General features: G+C 39.2%; 2 protein-coding genes and 1 pseudogene across 3 annotated transcripts; 1 reads left to right on the top strand and 2 right to left on the bottom strand.

The window, feature by feature from the left end:
* The first annotated feature begins 331 nt into the window (after positions 1-331).
* On the top strand, positions 332-2,775 carry LOC111341961 (uncharacterized; annotated as a pseudogene).
* On the bottom strand, positions 2,564-5,838 carry LOC111341949 (uncharacterized). 2 transcript variants are annotated; one of them, XM_088733135.1, is made up of 6 exons: positions 5,572-5,838; positions 5,306-5,492; positions 5,058-5,090; positions 4,705-4,881; positions 3,627-3,751; positions 2,564-3,357 (listed from the first exon to the last, which is right to left on the bottom strand). In XM_088733135.1, exons 2-6 carry the CDS (start codon positions 5,489-5,491, stop codon positions 3,324-3,326), a joined length of 555 nt encoding a protein of 184 aa, XP_088589261.1. In that variant the 5' UTR covers position 5,492; positions 5,572-5,838; the 3' UTR covers positions 2,564-3,323. The 2 variants fall into 2 exon arrangements, with proteins under 2 accessions (XP_088589261.1, XP_088589257.1); XM_088733131.1 differs by having other exon boundaries at positions 3,627-3,798; positions 4,707-4,881.
* Positions 5,839-9,610: 3,772 nt separating this feature from the next.
* Positions 9,611-11,728, bottom strand: LOC148741047 (fibrinogen-like protein 1). The gene is made up of 2 exons (XM_088738508.1): positions 11,549-11,728; positions 9,611-10,911 (listed from the first exon to the last, which is right to left on the bottom strand). The coding sequence occupies exons 1-2, from the start codon at positions 11,640-11,642 to the stop codon at positions 10,520-10,522; spliced, it is 486 nt and encodes a 161-aa protein (XP_088594634.1). The 5' UTR covers positions 11,643-11,728; the 3' UTR covers positions 9,611-10,519.
* Between the last annotated feature and the right edge of the window lie 6,042 nt (positions 11,729-17,770).

The raw sequence follows: 17,770 nt of genomic DNA, 5'->3' as shown, positions 1-17,770 counted from the left end.
TTTTTTTTTTTTTTGACATAATCCTTAAGCACATGAGTAAAGATCTTCTTAAATGTGCTAGTAAGTTCTTAAAATGTTACCCACGCAATGTTACATTTTTCATAAAGAATTTACATGTAATACTAAAGAACAGAAAGGGAAAGTAAAGGTATTCTTGATTTAAGCTTCTACTACTTTTTGGCTTTTTTAGCCATCGTTGTATCGAAAGGCAGACGTGCAGACTCGCACAAATTCAGAGTATTTTTATTCGGCCCTAATTAATATTTGGCCAAACCGACGGGCTCAAGTAATGCGTCAGCGGCTAATTTCAAACTGGCTTTTCTGTAACAAAACATGGCGGACGCCAGTGGAGTGTTTTTGAATATTGTTCGTGGTGCACTTGTAGTCGCAGAAGCTGAACTTTCGGGCAAAGATGGTCAAATTAATAATATAAGCGAAGCCCTAGATGATATGAGGGTTGTTGGCACCAGTTTTGGTTCGACACTTCGATAGCCGAACCGGATTTAAGCACATCTTGGGAGATTATTTTCCAATGCTTCAAGCCATGGATTGGCTTAAGACATTTCGGCGACAAATGTCTCCACGATTTTCCGTAAAACACGCCTGGCAGGTAGTCGTGGAGCATAAGCTGCACAGAGAGCTTTTTAAAATTTTGGAAGCCATTGTTTCGCCGACAAATTTCGGAGTTACCGCTGACCGAACACAAAAGAATTGTGTGTTTGCTTTCACCTCCCATGACAGAGTGAAAGGTATTTTCTGATTGTACAGATCAAATTCTGAATAAAAAATCCCTTTTTGAAAAGAAATATCAAAGGTAACAAGCGCATTGAGGCAATCATAAGTTTGGAAAAACAGTTTAGAATAAAAGAATTAATCACCATTGATTTTCATTATGCACTTATCAATTGAATCCCGACCCCTCCCCCCCCCCCCACCCCGGGCCAAAGTGGGTGATTTGATTTGACATCATTACAAATCTTAAGAAACCCCCACCCTACTGGGGGCATATTGACTGGTAAAACCCCCACCTTGGTGGGTAAACGAATGTTGTTCCCTGACTGACTATAACCATTTGGTTCAAATTTTCTACTTCTTTAGTGTACAAATTTAGCTAAAGTAAAAGCCAAATATAATAAACTGCTGTATATCCAACCCTATCTTCACCTTTTATTTTATATCATGTAAGAACCCTGTGTAGCAAGACAAAACATGGGGAAATTGATGTTATATTAAAATAGACAATATAAAATAGTTCCTAGGAGCTATATTACCCTAAAGAATGAGGAAATCTAGCACTTAAGAAACCACATGGTTTTAATAAACTCTAGAAGTGGAAGAGCGTGTATCTGCATCGTGTGAGAAGCTTTGATTAAAAAACAGTAAGATTTTCCAGCCAATGAACTATGAAAGCTCAAGGCAAAATCCCAAAGGATTAATCTAAATGATGAAATAAAAGGAAAAATAATCATGAAACTTACATTTCAAATCTGGGATGCCTAAACAAAACTGCAAAGCACAGCTCATCGAAATCCAGCAAGCGACTCCAGTGACCACGTGAAGTCAAATTACCGTGATAAGACTAGGCACGAGTCCAATCCCCACCTCTCCCTGACCTCGTGTAATGTGTATAGCAAATCCTGAGAAATCCCCCACCCCCACGGACAAACTATAAAAATCCTCCACATTCTCCCACCTTGGCCAGGGGTGGGGGGGGGGGGGTCAGATTTCAATTGATAAGTGCATTATGGCTACTGGAATGAGCATGACTGGCCCCAGCATGTGTGAAATGAACACTACCTACAATCACTCCTTTTAGTCCAATACTTTTAATATACTTGTTTTCATCTGCAGCATGTTTTTTTTTTATTTTTCATTTTCAAAGTACCCATTGCTACAATTATTTTTGATATTCAACTCAAAATTTGTGTGTCCTCTTTTGAGGGGAACTCAGAGACAATTGTATACATATATCTTTTAAAAATTTTGTGATCAACTGTTGTAATTGTAACATTTAAGACAATAATAATGTTTGATGGCAACACATACAGCATGCAATGTTTTGTATGGTAATGAAATATTGAGAAAGTAAATTATTTTTGTTATCTCTGAATATATCTATAATATGATCAGAGATTATTCCTGTAAAACTCTTTGTATTGATATTCAATGCACTACTGTATATTAACGAAAAAATGAAAATAGTAAATTATCTTTGTAGTCCCTGAATATATCTATAATATTATCTATATATATATATATTACTATAAACTTTTCATTTAGATATTTAATGCACTACTGGTAATTTGCTTCCACTTGAGTCACTCATAATAGTATATATCTATCATGGCTGTGCTCTAAGAAAAATCGAATGGAGCCCAGTGCTCTGAAACTGTGAAATCCAGGGTGCCCAGCATATGCATTTTATGAACAAACTAAGATTCTTGAGTCGCCCAAGAGTAAAAGTAAGGTGCCAGGGACCGCTGGGCGCCACTAGACCACAGTCCTGATATAAATTAGAGACTGTGGAAATCATTTTGATTATTGAGAATTTAGACAAAATTACTTTTTCTTTCAATACTCCAAACATATGTCCTTTATTTGCTCTGATTTTGGTGGTTGATCTGCAAACATTTGAAAAATTATCACACAGGTGTTCACAATCTACATTTATAATTTGTTTTCCTTGTAACATAGTTTGTTGGGGTTTACTATGAGTATCTAATAAATGGCCATACATTAACTACGTCATCATAACAATAAAATAGTTATATTTTTGTCTGTAGTTTGCAAATTCTAGGAAACTGTTACATTACAGGCCACCTTTAAGCTATTTTATTGCTTCTTTGGCTTCAAGTATGGTTTTCCCTTGAAGAACACAGTCTGAAACTAATTTTTGAAAGTGCTGGGAGCAAAAAATACACTTCTGCACCATCTTCAGGTAGACCACAGTAGCAAAAGTCATGGGTGCAACCCCTCTTAGGTATATGTACATTTGAAGTGAGTTTGTACACAGTTTCATCATGCCCATTTTCTCGTAACCAGAATGATGAAATGTACTTGTGCCTAAAAACCTGATTCCATCTATTGTCAAACTGGGTATTGTCAGTAAATTTGGCAGGAGTAACATGCTTTGCCTCCCTTCCCTTTATTGTATTTATTCCCAAGCCAAACCTAGTGTTTCCTGGAGTTACTGGGCATGAAGTGGCACTACATGGCCAATTGACCAGGATGTAGGGTACTTTTTAGAGAGTACAGTAGTTCTGAAATAGTTGGACCAAACCTAACTGAGACTTGGAACCTGCTCACTTGACATTGAGGCCCTTCTAAAAGGAGAGACTGAATCTATTAGATTCAAACCTGTGAAGGCAAAAACATGTAACCTGAACGTGTGAACATTCTGAACTTCATCAGTTTTCATACTTTCAACATCATACATGAAATGTGACAAAAAAAGATGCGACTCTTTACATGTAAAGTGATATTCTAGGGTCAGATGAAGGGGTTCTACTTTGGCCCTATCAATAAATTTACCAACCAAAGGTGGAAAATTTTGTCTAGATTTTTTCTGTGATATGAGATGTTATTTTCTCATGCTTTGTGGCTGATTTCAGAATTGTTTTACTTACCTCTTCATTCTTCTTTTCAATACTAGCTGCCACTCTAATTCTTTGACTATAGTTCCATGGATGCTATTTGTCTTGTGGTTTTGAACCAAAATTTCCTGAGTATTGGCAATGTCACTTTTGTAAATGTCCGCAAATGGAAAAAAATAAGAGGCTGATATACTTAGTTCTCCTCCTAGAAAAGCCAAATATTTCATGTCATTTGGTAGCAGTTCAAATTGAAAGGACACAAACTTATCCTTACTGACATAACAGGTAGACTGTTTTTTCAGAGAAATGCATAACAGTTGCTGTTAGTAACAAAAGGTGATCATTTTTTGTCATGGCTAAAAAGATGTTACCACAAAAGGCAAATGCACATGATAACATTCCTTTGCATTTCTTTGCCCATACTTTTGCTTTCTGTCATCATTTATCCATTTTTGTCTAGTAATACAGCGTAATCCAGTTTAAAGTGTTCCATAATATTTCTTTTCAGCTAAAATCAAATAGAGTATCACACATCTTAGGCTACCATCTATGCTTTTACTACAGATATGACCTTGTTTGTTTATGGAATAGCCCCCCATTGTTTCATTTTCAGCGATGTGAAGAAATGCAATCATGTGTGCTTACATTTGAGGCATCAGGGATAGATCACGTGGGCTTAATTCAAATATGTTTCTCTCCAGCAGCAACTTTTTTGTGCATCTCCGAAAAAACAGTTTACCCATTTCAGTACCATCAATTTAACATTTCCCCCTCAATTTCAGTCATTTGCCTTTAAAGCAGTGCCACATATGTGCAAACAGGCTCACAGTTTTCAGAGCAATTAGCCCAAATTAAGAGAAAGTTCTCTGCAGAGCTACACACACACTGACCACAGTTTAGGAAACCAAGCCAATACTTGGTCATCTTTTCCAAAGGGTGCACCATCCCATAAATATTTACACTTCTAATAAAATTTATTTGGCTTTTCTCAAAAAATATCAATCTTCTGTTTTACAACTTTAGGAACAACTTTCTTTGTGAACTTACAACATTTTATCATTGCATCACTCAATACTGACAATGGAGCACTTTAATTCAAAACTGCCATGAGACCTGCATAAGCTGGTGTCATATTCTCAGCAGTGGCTCCATGCAACACTTCTGCAGCATTTAATGTCTGCAAACTCCTTCCTCTAGCCCTACAGCCAGGGCCAGAGATCATCCCATCATCTCCTAAAATTGTTGGAGAGCAGGTTCTTCTGTCCACAAGGTTGTCTGTAACAGAGATCTGAGGAAGACAAAAAATTTTGACCGTGTAAATCTTCAGTTTCGTTTCAATGCATAACTTCACAGCCAGAGTATTAAGCATAAATTATTCTATTCATAAACTGTCCACATGGAATAAAAATGCTTTTTCCAAGAATATAATATTCAGTGAGTATAACATGAATTGAAGGTACTGACCTTTTCTTTGTTATCCTCATTCACCAATTTGGCCTAAAACACGACAATATTAGCCAACTTTAGCTTAAATCAAAGAAAAACGGGGTATTTCGTGAAAATTTTCAAACGAATTGCTTCTTTTGACGTATTTAGAGGTAAAAGGCACCTAAACTGCATTCCGATTTATATTTTATTTCTCTTAACAACATTTGAAGATGTAGGCGGGCAGGGTCAGGAGATTCAAGTATTTGATATTCAGTGTTGTTTACCTTTAACTCGGGTCGCTTTAATTTTCTTGCATTTTTCGTAAACTCTTTACCAAGAGAAAGGGCAAACATAAGAAGAGCATCTTGGTTCTGTTTAACCTCGAGATATTCAATCAAAGGAAAGCGATTTTTCTGTCCTTTCTTGGCGGCATGTCGCCGCACTTTGTTGCAACGCGTCTTTAACCACATTCTGTTGACAAAGTGAGAGTCGCTCAGATATCAAGGAAACGAGACAAAACTCAAAAATTCTGAATCGGGCAAGTCCTTACCAATGATTGCATGAGTCGGTAGCTTTGTCCCTTGCTTCTGGCCTTGACATTTTGATCCTTAAATATTTTAAAGATCCCTCAAAAAATTTGCTTTGTTTCACGGTAGAGACGCCATGACAGTCTCCTCTTTTAAACCAAAGGAGGACCAATAATATTTCTCCTACTCTGCCGTGTTTGGTATGAAACGAAAGCTCTTGATAGGATCGATCTGAATGTTGGTTCCAAATGAAAATTTACCACGCTTTGATTTAACCATAGTTCATAGAGAGCCTGCAAAGTTAACCGATTCCTGGTTTTGCGCCAGACCTCCGCACGGCCAACAATGCGGCGGGAAAATGACTGTGACCAAAAGTGGGACGGGGACGGGGGACGTGGGACGTGGAAGATACAGACGTGGGACGTGGAAGATACAGACGTGGGACTCGAGGACGTGGGACTCGAGGACGTGGGACTCGGGGACGCCAGGACTCGGGGACGCCGGGACTCGGGGACGCCGGGACTCGGGGACGTGGGACGCGAGGAAATCGGGACTCGGTGATGCATGGGTACTCAAGGACGTGATAAACAAATAACAGATGATTTTTTCGCTGAATCAATTAATCTGTAAAGGCTGGTTTTCACTTGCCACGGAGTGGTAGTCGGAGTTGTAATCAGAAGCGTGGAGCGATACGATCTAATGAAAATCAAACCGACGGAATCGGAAGCAGAACACCGATTCTGCCTATGACTCCATCGCTTACGATCCAGTGAAAACTGCATTGTCCGAGTCGGAAGCGGAAGCGGAAGAATAAACCAATCACAATGCTCGATTCCATCTCTCCAAAATGCACAAATAGCCGTAACAAATTTAAACGTGTGAGCTTGACTGTAAAATTACGAAATTAAAAGTTAAAATACTCGAAACCTACCGAAAGTACAATTCACGATCACCAAGTCGTAGTTCGCTGACGAGGTTAGCATACTCTTCCTAAGCTGGTCGACGTCGATAGATATCATGAACCCAAAATTGCTTTCTTTTTCGAACGATATTATTCCTGCATTGTCTCTGTCTGCGCAAAATAATGATTAATGAGAACCAAAGTTGCTCTTCGTCCGCCATGTTGTCTTTGGCGCCAAAATTTGTACTTTCGCGGGCCTGGAATCGAGCATTGTGATTGGTTTATTCTTCCGCTTCCGCTTTCGCTTCCGACTCCGACAATGCAGTTTTCACTAGATCGTAAGCGACGGAGTCATAAGCGGAATCGGAAGAAAATGGAAACGTTCTGATTCTTCCGACTCCGATTCCGTCGAGCTTATGACTCCGCTTACGACTCCGTTTTTCAATTTTCACTAAGTCATAAGCGCTCTTACGACTCCGTCTAAGACTCCGACTCCGACTTCGTCACTAATGAAAACCAGCCTTAAAGTTTAATTTTCGGTGGCTTCGACAAAGGTATTATACTACTGAAATAGGTAGACTGCTTTTCCGGAGACGTGGGTAATGTTAGCGACAAAAGTGATCGTTTTTGGTCACGTGACTAAACAACTATGTTAACACAAAAGGCAAACCCACGTGATAACATTCCTTCGCATTTCTTTGCCGGCGCTTTTGTTGTGTGTTGTAGTTTATCCGCTTTCGTTGAATAATACAACATCATCCAGCTAAAAGTATTCTATAATATTTCTTTTCCGGAAAATCATGCAAACTAATTACAACAGACGAAACTGAGATGTCTGCCTTCGATGAACTGATGCAAATCGTAAGGAATAAATGAGAGTGTTTTACAATTTATTCCTGAGGAGGAATTCAGTACAGGGACGATGAGGATACTTTCGTCTCGAAGTAGTCGCAACTTGCGTCCGTTGTAATTAGTTCGCGTCAATCTTCCAGAAAAGAAAGTAAAATAAATTGTTAACACTATATTTGTTAATTCTTCTTCAAGAAAAAATTGTAAACACTGGAGGTCTACTGGATCCGCAATTCTTCGTCAGGAATAAATTGTTAACACTCTAATTTATTCCTTTCGATTAGCATCAGGTCATAGAATGTGGACACCTCAGTTTCGTTCGTTGTTGCTAACGGCAACTGTTACGCGCGTCTCCAAAAAACTTGTTCACCTGTTTCGGTAGTATTACACCTTTCTCGAGACCACGAAGAATTATACTTTACAAATAAGCGCAAAAATCAGGTGTTTTTTGTTTATCACGTCCCCAAGTCCCCGCGCGTCGCTGAATCCCGACTTCCTCCCGGCCCACGTCCCCGAGTCCCCGGGTCCCACATCCCCGAGTCCCCGGGTCCCACATCCCCGAGTCCCACATCCCCGAGTCCCATGTCTCCCGAGTCCCACGTCCCCGAGTCCCACATCCCTGAGTCCCACGTCCCTGAGTCCCACGTCCCCGTCTCAGTTTTAGTCACAGCCGAAATAAACAGGAAAAAATAAGGCCGAAAAATCCGCCAGAAATCCCCGGCATGATATATAACAAATTTATCGATACAATTTCAAATCTTAAGTTGGGATTGTTCCGTCGACTGAAATGTTGTCTACTTGCTGTCATGCTGGACCAAATGAATTTGACCCGAATACAGAATACAAGGTACTCGGAATTTATTAACAATAAAAAGTTCAAAGTAACTTACAATAATTTGGAATTATCTGTAAATTTAAAGGGAGATGCTAAAACAGACTCACAAGAATATGTAGATGTAGAAGAAGCTGGATACTAAACATCTCATTATCGTTTTCTTGAGAAAATACGAAACATTTAAGTTGCTTGGTTCGGTGATTCGTGCGTTACGTTTCACGTCGATATAGAATTGGGTATGATTTCCGCTGTTTTCTCTATAAGAGAGATAGGAGAGTGAGCTCAAAAGCCAGTAATAACAGGTTATCCAAGATAGTTTTCACTCACTAAGATCTCGAGATGCAGGATATAGAATCTTAGAGGCCCTTCCTAGGGGCTCGCGTCCTCGGCCCTTGTGGTCGAGGCCTTGCTGCTCCTAATGCTCCCTTTTTCATTCAGAAATGTAGAAATCTCTCGCTCGATAACTCTCTGCATGAGGAGCTATCTCATCCGGAGAACAGATAATGGTCTTGAGGGATTAACTAGTTTTCGAGCTATCGAGACGACATTCACGGACCCTACTTTGTTCTTTTTAGAATGTTACGTTCGAGACTCATTCCATTCTCATCACTGGAATTGACTTGTGAATTAGATACGATTGACAGCTCATCGGGTTCGCTTCATTTCCGCTTTTCTCATTTCATTCGGGAGGAGAGTTTCGTTTAGCATTTGCCAAGTTACATCTTCTCACTTATACTTCTTGGCACTTTGTGCGTTATCCAGGGAGCCTTTTTTTATTGTAAAGGGGTATTAACGCCATTGATTGACGCGTGAGCTTGTAGATGTCAACAAATAATGATTTTAACAGGTGAGGTCGAAAATTACCCTTTACAAAAAAGATTGTTTGGAGAAAGATGTTTGTCATCTTATCACGAGCGTAGGGCAATTGGAAATCATTGGACCTCGTGATGGCTTTGCTCACCGTTGAGTCTATGCGGCTCACTGGTAGAGTGTTAGAGCGCGGAGTTCCTATTCCTAGCCAATCCAAAAGAAAATAAATAGGCTAAAACTTCACGGTGTTATCCCATTTAGGATGGTTAGTCATAGAGAGAAAAGATCTTACAAAAAGTTTGGTGTTTAATTTACAATTTCTTTTTAGTATTTCGTATAGTATACATCTCCGCACTTTATTGTAAATTCAAAATTGTAAATAACTAACAGCAATTCCGTATTCAATTTTATCATGTGAAGCGCATTTGACCATATCCTCCTGTATGCTAACTTGCGCTATGTAAATATTAAATATTATTATTATTATTATTATTACACAATATTAGTTCGGTCGAAAAACAACACGAAAGAGGCAAAGATAAGGAGAAAGAAGGAGATAAGGAGAAAGAAGGAGATAGAAAGGCTCAGAATGTAGAAGGTTGACATGAGTTATGAATAACATTATTATTATATTTATCATTATCATTATTATTATTATTATTATTACCATAATTAGAACTTAAGTATCAGAAGTCTTATGAAAGGATACATTTGTCGTATTAAAGTTCCTTACATAGAGCTCACGTTTCGGCAACCTTGGCGGAATTCATCATCAGAGTCAAGTGATTCTGATGGCAACAGTCCTTCTCAGGATTACCCTAACCCGGACAATCAGTGTTCACGATCAAATGTTACTCTTGGGTTTAAACAATTTATTACAAAACTTGAAATCTCATTTATAATGGTCAAATATAGCTCTCCTGAGTAAATTACTCCACACTTATCGACTTGTCTAAAACTACGCCTTTTCTTTGAAGTTCAAGGCGAAGATCATGTTTCAGCGCCTCCCTGCCCCACCTTTACTTCGAATCACTTTTTTTTCTGTATAAGAGGCATGCTATTCACTTATGCCTCAATCAAGTGTCTAAGTCGACTATTTTTTTAACTTTCTATCTTTGGTCCTAGTCTTAACCTCTTTCCTCACCAATGACGTTTGCCTCTCTGGTCAATCATGTGTCTGAGCAAAGTCTTAGAGTCGAAATGTTCATTCGGAAACCTCTGAGAATTCGAAAATACCACCGGTCTGATTTTCATTTCTGAAGTTTTGGGAGCGCAGTTAGCATCATTAGGATCTAAAAATCCCCAGTGAATCTTTCCTTCTCCGTTATATCCATAAAGTCCATTTAGATTTGAAAGAAAAATGTCGTTGAACCACCAGCTCTCCCTTCCTTTTTCAGTGCAGTGATGGTGCTTTCGATCCCAGGTGCAAAACCTAGAGCTGTTATGAGCACTGAGAGAATCCTCGACAGTCGCTTCTGTTAAGAAAGTAAGATCCACTAATAAATTCTTCGAACCTCAGCTGAGTTGTTATCACGATAAAAATATAGAAAAATATATTCTACTTGTTTTTTTTTTTTTACTTACTTGTAAGATTGCCAACGTTCAGTCTGTATTTCGCTGTTTCGTTCCCAATTCCAAACCACTCATATTCGGTGTAAACAACTTTGGTAGAATTTACACCCAGATCTACTCGAAGCGTGTTGTTTTTCTTCTCTCGAGTCAAGCGGTGGATCTTATCCAGTCCGAGCCAAAATTCACCTGCCAGGAAATTTCCAAAACCATTCTCGTAGTCAGCCCAAGTGCGGTTGAAATCAACAGAACCATCTATTCTTCTCTGGAACACTGTCCAGCCCCCACCGTCTGTTGTCTGGTCACAATATACACCAAAGGCATCTGAATGATCAGGTTTGATTGTATAAACACCACTGATTGTCTGGCCAGACTCGTGCAACTCAGCACAATTCTTGACTATGTCGAAAACAAAGACAGTTTTCTAAATTAATTTGTACGCAAGTAAACAGAATGAGATAATTTTTAATACAATAACAGTATTCGGCGAAACAAAATGAAAGAGAAAAATAAACCATGTGCACAAACCTTACATTTGTTTCGCTAATGGCTATGTTTGGTTGACCTTGAGAATCCAATACCTTCGACAACGGGTTGGCATTTTAACAATTCGATACAAGTGGGCAAGCTTTTTAGACAGCACATGTTGCAGTTGAGATTTTGAGACAACTTCCTCTCACTTCAGAAGTGTCCCGGTAAAAGAACATTAGGTTGGCTGTTTAAACAGGAAGAATTAGCTCTGCGAGGCACTTCAGTGTTACCCCTATTGTACCCGGCTAAGAGTTATGCCGCTAAGGTGTTTTCTCCAATAGTATTTTAAACGGAACAGACTTATGTGAGTCCACCCCATCTTCCGCTGACGATCTTCTTTCGAGTAAACTTTACTTTAGCCGTATTCAGCTACAAGAATGATACGCGCTTTGCGTATTTTTCACACACTACACAGCCTGCAGTTAACTAAAATGATACAAAGATAATGAAACGAGTGATAATTTAGCTCTTCATCAAAATGTTGTAGGAGGGTAATCTTACTCACATCTAATCGAGACTCCATGCGCTGAAGATAAGATTGGAATCGCAAACAGTATTGCCCCAAACAGCAAAGTAGAATGTCTGGAAACAGAAGTCATCTTATAAGAAGAGGCTCTCTCTCGCTTTAACGGTTGTAATATGTAACAGTGACAGGCTGAAGAAACACCGGTATTTATATTTAAGGGATCACCCTTACCCTTTCTGCAATTTCTTTGAAAGCTATTTTTTGTTTATCAAGGCTCGAACAGAAACATAAAAAGGAAGTTTTCAGTACCACACACCTACTCGCGTAGGTGATGTGCTGAAGCATATTTTTTCATTGAAAATTCTTAAGCAGGATAAAACATCAATTCCGAGCAAAAGCTATCGCAACCTCATCCCGCACACAGCACTTAGCGTTTGAAACGTAGACCATAATCGAGAAATAGAGCATTGTCGGTAATTTAGAAGATCCTCTCGCGTGAAAAGTCAAGCACACAGGGCTTTAAAAAAAAAACAACAAACAAAGGACAAACTAGCCGCCGTAACGAGTTTTGCAACGCACGAGCGTCATTGCCAATGTGAATAGTATCTAATTTTAGTTGCTAAATATTTACCCAATGGCTCGAAAGACCGTAGTGACGTCATAACTGAAGGGTTAAGTCTCTAACTATAAATTGATTTGATTGCGTAGCGGCAATTGACAGCCAAAAAATGTTATTTCTTCCTAAAAAAAAACAAACAAATTAAAAACAAAACGTCCACGTCTCACTTGCCCACCGAAGCAAAATGATCATTTGCACTAAGATAATCGCCCAGATCATCGCTCCTTTCTTTGTGAACCTTCGGATCTTTTTCACGTATCAACGAACGCTTTTCATTCTACTAATTTATTGAATTAATTTATCTATGTAGTTGGGCTCTATTTCGCCCCTGCATCGAGAAGAGAGAGCGGAGTGTGGGTTCATTTTCCGATCAATATGTAAGTTATGGCTCTTGACATAATTTCATTATTCAGTCAACAAGAATGTGTACATTATAAGCTCGGCCGATCTTTCGTTCATGTGAGATGGAAACAGCATCAAAATAAATTATTGCTAACACTGAGAGGCGTACAGGGAAAGAGAGAACATTCAAGAATTTATGCAAGATCTTTGAACTCCGAATATGAGGCTTGGAAATTTCAGACAATAAGAAACAATTAAAGAGGTAGGACATGCAGGTTCAATACCACAGCTTGTAAAGGATCGTCTAATGTATTCACGAGTCGCCCGACTCGTACGGTCGTTCAATGTATTCACGAGTCATAAAGTTTTCCAGCCTATCCATGAATCTGACTTGTCTCTTTGGCCATGCTTTAGTGAGTCGACTCTTCGATTTGAGTGGCTCCTGCAAAAACTGCATTAATAACAAGAGTATTCCTCGCGGTTAAAGTACCTCGAAGAATACTCAAACAATAAGGGTATTCTTCTTTCCTAAAGCACCGTGGTAAGTGTACAAACAAGGAGATCCTCGTACTACTATTCCTTGTTCTAAAAGCACCGCTTGAAGTGTACAAATAACAAGGGTAATCTCTGCTGTACTGAACTGAGCACCGCCCAAAGTGCATAAACAACAAAAGTATTCCTTGTTCTAAAAGCACCGCTTGCAATGCACAAATATGAAGAGTAATCCTTTTCTTTGACCGTAGTTCGCTTATATGATTTTCATATATTCACAAAGGTTGACTTATCACCTCATGGGTTTATTCCTAACCAACGTAATCACCAGCTCCTAGTTGCCTTGTTTGCTCAGTTGGTAGAGCACGTGCACTGCACCGATGTCACAGAGGTCAGGGGTTCGAATATTCTACAGGCCTGAATTTTTCTCAGGCCTTATTTTTACTACTAATGTTCATTGCTGCGACGATTGCCCTCAATTCACACACATGATTTTCATACATTCACAGACGTTGACTCATTACCTCATGGGTATTCTCTGTTGTACTTAAGAGAACCGCATAAAACGCACAAACAACAAAGGCAATCCTCGTTCTTAAAGCACTGCTTGAAGTGCACAAATAATAAGAGTATCCTTTGTTGTACAGAAGAGTACCGCGTGAAGCGCACAAAGAACAAAAGTATTCCTCGTTCTAAAAGCGCCGCTTGAAGTCCGAAAATAACAAGAGTATCCATTGTTGTGCTAAAGACCACCACGCGAAGCGCACGAACAACAAAAGTATTCCTCGTTCTAAAAGCACCGCTTGAAGTGCACAAATAACAAGAGTATCCTTTGTTGTACTGCAGAGCACCGCGCGAAGGGCACAAACTGAACAAGTGTGGTTCTCTTTGTAACAGAAAAAAATCCCTGCGCGCACTGCACAAACAACAACTATATTTCTCGTTCTAGCAAAAAGCACTGCGCGAGTTGGACCAAAACATTTATACTGAGAATTGTGTTTTCGAAGCCCTTTGGGCTGGAGGGTCGGCGAGGAATGAAATCATTTTCTTTCCCACCTTCATTGGCTGTATTCATGGAAATTTTATTGTGAAAGAAAATTTTTCACCTTTAATTTGTTATGAATTGCAACTTCTAGCATATTCAAAGAGTAGTGGTGGATGAAATGTAATGTAATGTAATGTAATTTTTATTTAAACACGATAATTCATCAGCCATAAAAATGCATATCACACACGCTAAGATATTTAAAATTCAAACTACATACTATAACACTAAAGCTGTTTTCCGTGAATGCCGTGCGTTAGACTTAAAGAATGTCATTGATCTTACGTTTAAATAACCCCAGAGACTCTGTGTTCCTTATATCGCGTGGTAGACTCTTCCATAATGTGACGCCATTGTAGCTAAAGCTTTTTCTGTAATAATTAGTGCGCGGTAGTGGAACATTCAGCTTAATTTCAGAGTCCCTGAGGTCACAAGCAGAGTCACGCCACGTAAACTTTGAATATAGATACCCTGGAGCTAGCCCATGCAGACATCTAAACATCATGGTGGCTTTATGGATTTCCTGCTGGCGTGCAAGATTTTTCCACCCTAAAAACTCGAGTAGCTCAGTTGCATCAGCATCATAGTTAGAGAATTTCAACACACGGGCTGCTCTATTCTGCAATTTCTGAAGTTTGTCTCGTAGCGTTTTCCCACAGCTACCCCAAACAATGTCACAGTAATCAAAGTGAGGTTTTACTAAAGCTTGGTATATGAGATGTAAGGTTCATGCTGGGATCAGGTGCCTTATTCGCTTTAGGGCCCCGATACCAGAGGCAATCTTTTTCGTTAGTTTTTGGATGTGACTATGCCAATCGATTTTGTCGTCTATTATTACACCAAGCGATTTTGTAGCTGTAACCTGGCTCACTTGAGTATTGTTCATTCTAATTGTTGGTGAAGCTGTGAGAGTATTCAGACTTTGCCTCGACCCTACTAGCGTGAATTCGGTTTTGGTCATGTTCAATGTGAGTTTGTTCGCTTGTAGCCAGTTGAAGACGTTTTCTAGGTCTTCATTTAGTCAAAACTAAACGTTCTCAAGATTGCTTCCCGCATATGTGAGGTGCATGTCATCGGCATACATTCTCGGTTTACAATTTGATAAGCAATTTGGAAGATCGTTGATATATAATAAGAACAATAATGGACCGAGGATGGTCCCTTGAGGGACGCTGCAAGTCAATGAGTAGTTATTGGATAGCGAGCCGTTCACAGAGCATTTTCGTGTTCGGTTTTCCAAATATGACTCAAACCATCTGAAAGATTTGCCATGTATACCATAATAGTTTAGTTTCAATAGAAGGATCTGATGATCGACAGTGTCAAAAGCTTTTTTCAAATCTAGAAAAATTACTCCATTGATTTTCTCGTTATCAATATTATATGCCCAAGAATCTGTCGCTTCGGATAAATTGGATGGGATGTCTGTTAAAACGCAAATTTGCAAAAGAAAAGGATCGACGGGTTTACAGTTATCAAATAACAGGCAAAAGTAATGTGAAATCTGTTTCAATTGAATGCAAGATTAAAGAGCAGACAAAATCGACGCACGTGTTGGAACACCGAATACAAGCAGGATGACTATAGCAACGATGATAAGACAAAAGGAGTCAAGTAATTTTTTTCTTAGAGTGCCTTTATTGAGATTCAGCCAATTTTCGAAGGCACACCCTTAGCGTTTCGCGTGGGAGCCTAACTATGGCTTTTCACATCCGTCGCCCAGATGGAATATTTCGTGTTAGTGAAAAAGATTAATTGAATGGGATATTCATTAAAACACAACTTTGTGAAAGAAAAACGATAAACATTTACGATCTGCATGGAAGCTGGAAGCGATCTCCGAAAACTTAAGGGTTCCGTCCAAAGCGGAAGGGTTGGAATCCGTGTCCTGAGTCCTAATAAAAGTAAGGGATAAAAGTCCTTCACCACTGTTTTATTTCTAGTCCATACGGAAAAGAGGAATAGAGGATTTAATATTTCTTGAGGAAAAAACGTCTTCTAAATCATGGGTGTAAGATCAAGTTTGTCGTTGCGCCTGGCAGTTTTCACGATCACGCGCTAGTTTAGAGCCCAGCCCGCCGCAACTAAGCGGCACGTGTTATGGTCGCCATTTTAAGTGACGACCTTGGGTAAGTCGAGTTAGTTCAAGTTTCTTAGTGTGTCCTACGTTTTATCGGGGCAAAAGGTGTTTTGTAAGTACAATTCCTATTGTTTGATTCGTTTTCAATTCAGCGTTTCCTTTCTCCATTGCATCGTTTGTTTCAAATTCCTTCTACCTTTTAGGAACCGTGTAATCCTTCGAGTAAATCACCGTGAAATAAAAGAAGATTGGTGCGCGTTCAAAACTTATTTGTGTCCCTGACGGATTTAAAGTGTTTTAGCGCCTACAATGGGAACCCTACCTCATGCGGGCAAAGAGTGGGTTAATTCTTATAATTAGTCCAAATGTGTACGGTGGCTTCACAGGGACATACACTTTTCTCTCGCTTTTTTTTTTCACTTGCGACTTAGCTGCGACTTTCTTGCGACTAGCTTGCTACTATCTTGAGATTTAGCTGCGACTTTCCTGCTGCTTTCTTGCGACTTAGCTGTTACTTTCTTGCGACTTTCCTAAGTCGCAAGAAAGTAGCAGGAAAGTCGCAGCGAAGTCGCAAGAAAGTAGCACGTCGTAAGAAACTCGCAACTAAATCGCAAGTGGAAAAAAAGATAGAGAAAAGTGTATGTTCCTTTGAATCCACCGTAAATGTGTACAACGATATCCGGACTTATGTTTGTTTATTGTGATAAACTGATTGCGTTCCGAGGATGTCAGAGCAAAGATTGCATCATTTCTTTGCGATTCAAAGTCGTCAAAAGAAACTTCTTGAGTTCCATACCGGAGCAATCGCAGGTTCCCAAGATCAGTTTAAATCTGCCACATGCATTTCTTAATTTGCTTTTTTGACAAATTAATTCTTCATTATGAATCACTTAGGTGGTACGATTTAATGTTTTCACATTCTCGGACTCTGTGACCCCTTCCATTTGAGAACTCCAAAATTCGTGCATGTTTTCCTTTCTCTTTGTCAACATAATCTTTGTTAATGATTATTTTCACCTATACCTTTTTGGTTGTCATAAGCCTCCTGCGCAAAAGTGCAGGTAAACATCCCTTTGGTTTCTGTCAATAAATAAGAAGAAGGATCAGTTAAGTGCGGCTGGGCAAACAGTCTTGAGTAAATAATCTTTGATAACATGAGCGAATCTCTGATAAGCGGGCTATTACAGAAGAAGTTGACCGATACATACTTTCTTACGGCTCCAAACATGATAACACTGGAAAATTGGACTTGATTCAGTTCAAAATTAAAGCAAGTCATATTCAATGGAAAAATATCTTCTCACAGGCGGCAGCTCACTCTTTTTTACTCAGTCAGTAGTTTTATGATCCTAATGGATTACTTTGTTTTAAGGATCATGAGATTGCTGAAGTGTTAAGCCACTCAGTTTACAAATTCTTTACTCTTAGTATTTTATGCGGGTCGTTGGTTCTTTCCTTTAAAATAAAAGGTGTGCTTATGCTTCATTGAGAATGAAAAGGGCACGCTCTCTCGCCCACAGACTACTGCGGAAGATTGTTCTTCATCTTTCTTTCTTTCTACACTTCTTCATCTGTTATTTTTTGCTTAGGTAAAAAACGTGATATGTTCAGCATGGTGACCTTTGCTCAAGACTACATTTATATAATAAAACATCTGAGAGAAGAGATTTAGCCCTTGAATCG

This window comes from Stylophora pistillata, chromosome 1, assembly GCF_964205215.1.
Source record: "Stylophora pistillata chromosome 1, jaStyPist1.2, whole genome shotgun sequence".
NCBI lineage: Eukaryota > Metazoa > Cnidaria > Anthozoa > Scleractinia > Pocilloporidae > Stylophora > Stylophora pistillata.
This window is presented reverse-complemented; position numbering and strand designations above follow the sequence as displayed.

Bases quoted from the DNA above. Each gene is read 5' to 3' on its own strand.
- LOC111341949 (XM_088733131.1), bottom strand. From the start codon at position 5,491: ATGTGGTTAAAGACGCGTTGCAACAAAGTGCGGCGACATGCCGCCAAG. The intron at 3,799-4,706 runs GTCTCATGGCAG...TGGCTTTTCTAG, and splicing joins TATGACACCAGCTTATGCAG to GAGGAGAACTAAGTATATCA. The intron at 3,358-3,626 runs GTAAGTAAAACA...TTGCCTTCACAG, and splicing joins TTGAAAAGAAGAATGAAGAG to GTTTGAATCTAATAGATTCA.
- LOC148741047 (XM_088738508.1), bottom strand. From the start codon at position 11,642: ATGACTTCTGTTTCCAGACATTCTACTTTGCTGTTTGGGGCAATACTG. The intron at 10,912-11,548 runs GTGAGTAAGATT...TTTTCGACATAG, and splicing joins GCATGGAGTCTCGATTAGAT to TCAAGAATTGTGCTGAGTTG.